Consider the following 2854-nt stretch of genomic DNA (forward strand, 5'->3'; position numbering starts at 1 on the left):
TGCAAATTAAAGCAGGAATACGTACGAATTCAATTATAACTTATGTTACTGTGTGTAAGTAAATATATATTTGCATACAGTAGTATATATGGATTTAATAATCACACAAAGAGCGTAGTACGTCGAGTAACAAACAAATAAGGAATTAGTACGTATTCCTACTTAGATTGTGTACGAAGTACCATCACCACCTTATTTGTTTGTGTACCTCTAATTCCTTATATGTTTGTTACTCCGCTCTTTGTTTGCATATTGGGTTTTCTGAGATATATATATGTGATTTAAATAAATGCATGCACTCATATATATAAAAACTGCAAGTCTGCAACGTAAGGTACTGATCAAATCACATCACAAGAATCACTGGACGATTCACAAACTAAGAACAGTTGGTATTTTGATGAGTCTCATAATCAATCATGCAAGGCGTCTACAGAGAGTGACACCATCACCAATAGAGACTTGAGAGAGCTCGATGCGAGGATCAGCAGCAAGCCGCTTGTTCAATTCCATAATGGCTGTTCTGTTCTCCCTCATATGCTCTGGCACGCTTTCTTCTTTCTCCTCTGCCACAAACCCAAACCACAGTGTGTTATCAAACGCTATGATTCCTCCTACCTTCACTAGCTTCATTAGTCTCTCGTGCATGTTGGGATAGTTTGGTTTATCAGCGTCAATAAATGCGAAATCAAACTCCGGTTTTGGATTCTCCTATGCCCCATCATCATGCATAAACCAATGTCATCAGATTAAGAGAATATGCCAAAAGAGAAGAAAAAAAATGGGTGATATATAATAAAAAAATAAAAAATGACTGCTAATAATAATGGATTACGTACGGTCAACAACTTGTCTAAAGCCTGAAGAACATCCGATTGGATGAAATTGATCTTGTGATCAACACCTGCGTTCTTGATGAACTCTAGACCCACCTCGTAAGCTTCTTTGTCGATGTCTATTGCAGTAATCTGTGAGAGTCATAGATGTTAGCTAGCTAGCTCCTATCATTTTTGCTTATTTGATTTTGAGTAAATCAAGGAGTACTGTTGGGTACATACATGTCCATCATGAGGCAATGCAAGAGCCGTTGTGAGCAACGAATAACCCGTGAAAACACCAAGCTCTATCGTCTTTTTGGCATTCATTATCTTTAGAAGCATCGATAGGAAATGCCCTTCGTCAACCGGTACCTCCATCTCGCTTCTATGCATACAAACAAAAATCATTTTTTTCATTAATTATTAGTATAATCCTAATAAATGATTCGATTAATATAATATTCTATCAGTCTTAGCAATGAAACTGCGGTTTGGGGCACAACAACTCGAGCACCAACCACTAAGCTAGTAAGTCTAGTCAAAATTTATAAATGTTAATTTTTTAAAAGTTCATAAGAAGAAACAAAATCAATTTATTTATGCGAGTGGGATACAAGGTACATACACATATTTAGGATTTAAGGTTGTAAAACTTGCAATTATTGTTAGAAAGTTTAAGAGTATGATCGTATAAACTCTTGCAAAATATCAGCTCAAGTCAACTTATGATTATAGAGGTTGCAGCCAGACTTACAAATTGCCATACTTGTGGACCGTAGCTTCTCGTAATTTCTTGAGTTGTTCATGCTCTCTTGGATAAGCCGTCGTTTCAAATATATACTGTCTCACGTACATAATCACAAGTTTTGATTCACAACCACAACCGTATAAATAGAATATATGTATTGGTACGGATTTAGCATTCACGGAAAATATTAATCGTTAAACGATAATAAAGCTTCATCTCATCGGACAAACTAAGTAAACTTTAATTGTGCAGATCAAACAAGACTGTGGGTGGGATCCGAACAAAAAAGAAAACAAGTAGGGAGAAAAATATATAGAAAGTGATTAAAAGACCTTTTTGAGAGCCTCGCTCTTGAGAATCCCTTTGGGCGGAAGCAGCTTCTCCTCCATAGCTCTCTGCCTCTCTCGAGATGCCTTAAGAAATGCTTTTTAACGCACATGAGTATATGACCACCATCTTATATATGTCTCTTTTACTCTTTAGACAATCATTAAAGTTAGTGGCCTAGTAATTATCAACAGTTCGACTACTGTATATCGAATAAGCATATATCTTTGGAACTATTTTCATTTATCTTTTTGCATCTTTGGTGTATTTTATTTTTTAAGTATATTATACTTTAATTTAAAACGTTTTTGTGTGATCTATATATTCGATTTTTTAATTCCAGCTTACTATTCAAGCTGCTACAATATCAGTAATCATACAAAACATTTTAGACAACACCTATTGTCATCTCTTATATATCGCCAGCTAATTTATCTTGATGATCTTTATCATCGCACACTAGCTACTGTTATTTTTTATTGCCGGTCGAGAGTTATAATGCTTTCATTGGCTTAGGTTTATTATTTATGTATCTCCCATTCAAACTCATCAACTATATATTTTCTTATAAAAACAAAGTATTTTTTCACGGAAAAAGGCACTTAGTTAATAATGAACGAGAATCAAACTTTTTCTAATCAAAGAGAATCGTTTGCTCCAAATTGTACATCATTATTATTTCACCAAATTACTTAATTATAAAAACAGAAGAATAGTTCATTTTGTACTCTTTTAAGACATTACTTAAAAGAACAAATAAAGAGTATCAATATTGCTTTTGTTAGGTGAAAAATAGCAGATATAGATGATTGGGTACTGGCCATTATCACAGTGATTCAACGGCTGTGGAGCGTCAATAGCTGTATAGCACTGTTGAATAGAGAAAAAAAAGGCAATATTGGAGGATCTATAATGTTTGTGTTTTACCAGCCAGCCGACTTCCACGAAGAAATGTGAAAAC

General features: G+C 34.5%; 1 protein-coding gene across 1 annotated transcript; it reads right to left on the minus strand.

Annotated features, from left to right (window-relative positions):
• Window positions 1-280: 280 nt before the first annotated feature.
• LOC104756994 (putative caffeoyl-CoA O-methyltransferase At1g67980) lies at window positions 281-2314 on the minus strand. The gene is made up of 5 exons (XM_010479682.3): window positions 1899-2314; window positions 1573-1658; window positions 1059-1203; window positions 840-968; window positions 281-711 (listed from the first exon to the last, which is right to left on the minus strand). Exons 1-5 carry the CDS (start codon window positions 1953-1955, stop codon window positions 418-420), a joined length of 711 nt encoding a protein of 236 aa, XP_010477984.1. The 5' UTR covers window positions 1956-2314; the 3' UTR covers window positions 281-417.
• Window positions 2315-2854: the final 540 nt, after the last annotated feature.

The sequence above is a fragment of the Camelina sativa genome, chromosome 17, assembly GCF_030686135.1.
Source record: "Camelina sativa cultivar CO46 ecotype springtype chromosome 17, ASM3068613v1".
In the NCBI taxonomy this organism is placed as follows: domain Eukaryota; kingdom Viridiplantae; phylum Streptophyta; class Magnoliopsida; order Brassicales; family Brassicaceae; genus Camelina; species Camelina sativa.

Coding starts and splice junctions, on each gene's coding strand:
- LOC104756994 (XM_010479682.3), bottom strand. CDS start 1,955: ATGGAGGAGAAGCTGCTTCCGCCCAAAGGGATTCTCAAGAGCGAGGCT. Junction 1,204..1,572: donor GTCCACAAGTATGGCAATTT/GTAAGTCTGGCT, acceptor TTGTATGCATAG/AAGCGAGATGGAGGTACCGG. Junction 969..1,058: donor CATTGCCTCATGATGGACAT/GTATGTACCCAA, acceptor TGACTCTCACAG/ATTACTGCAATAGACATCGA.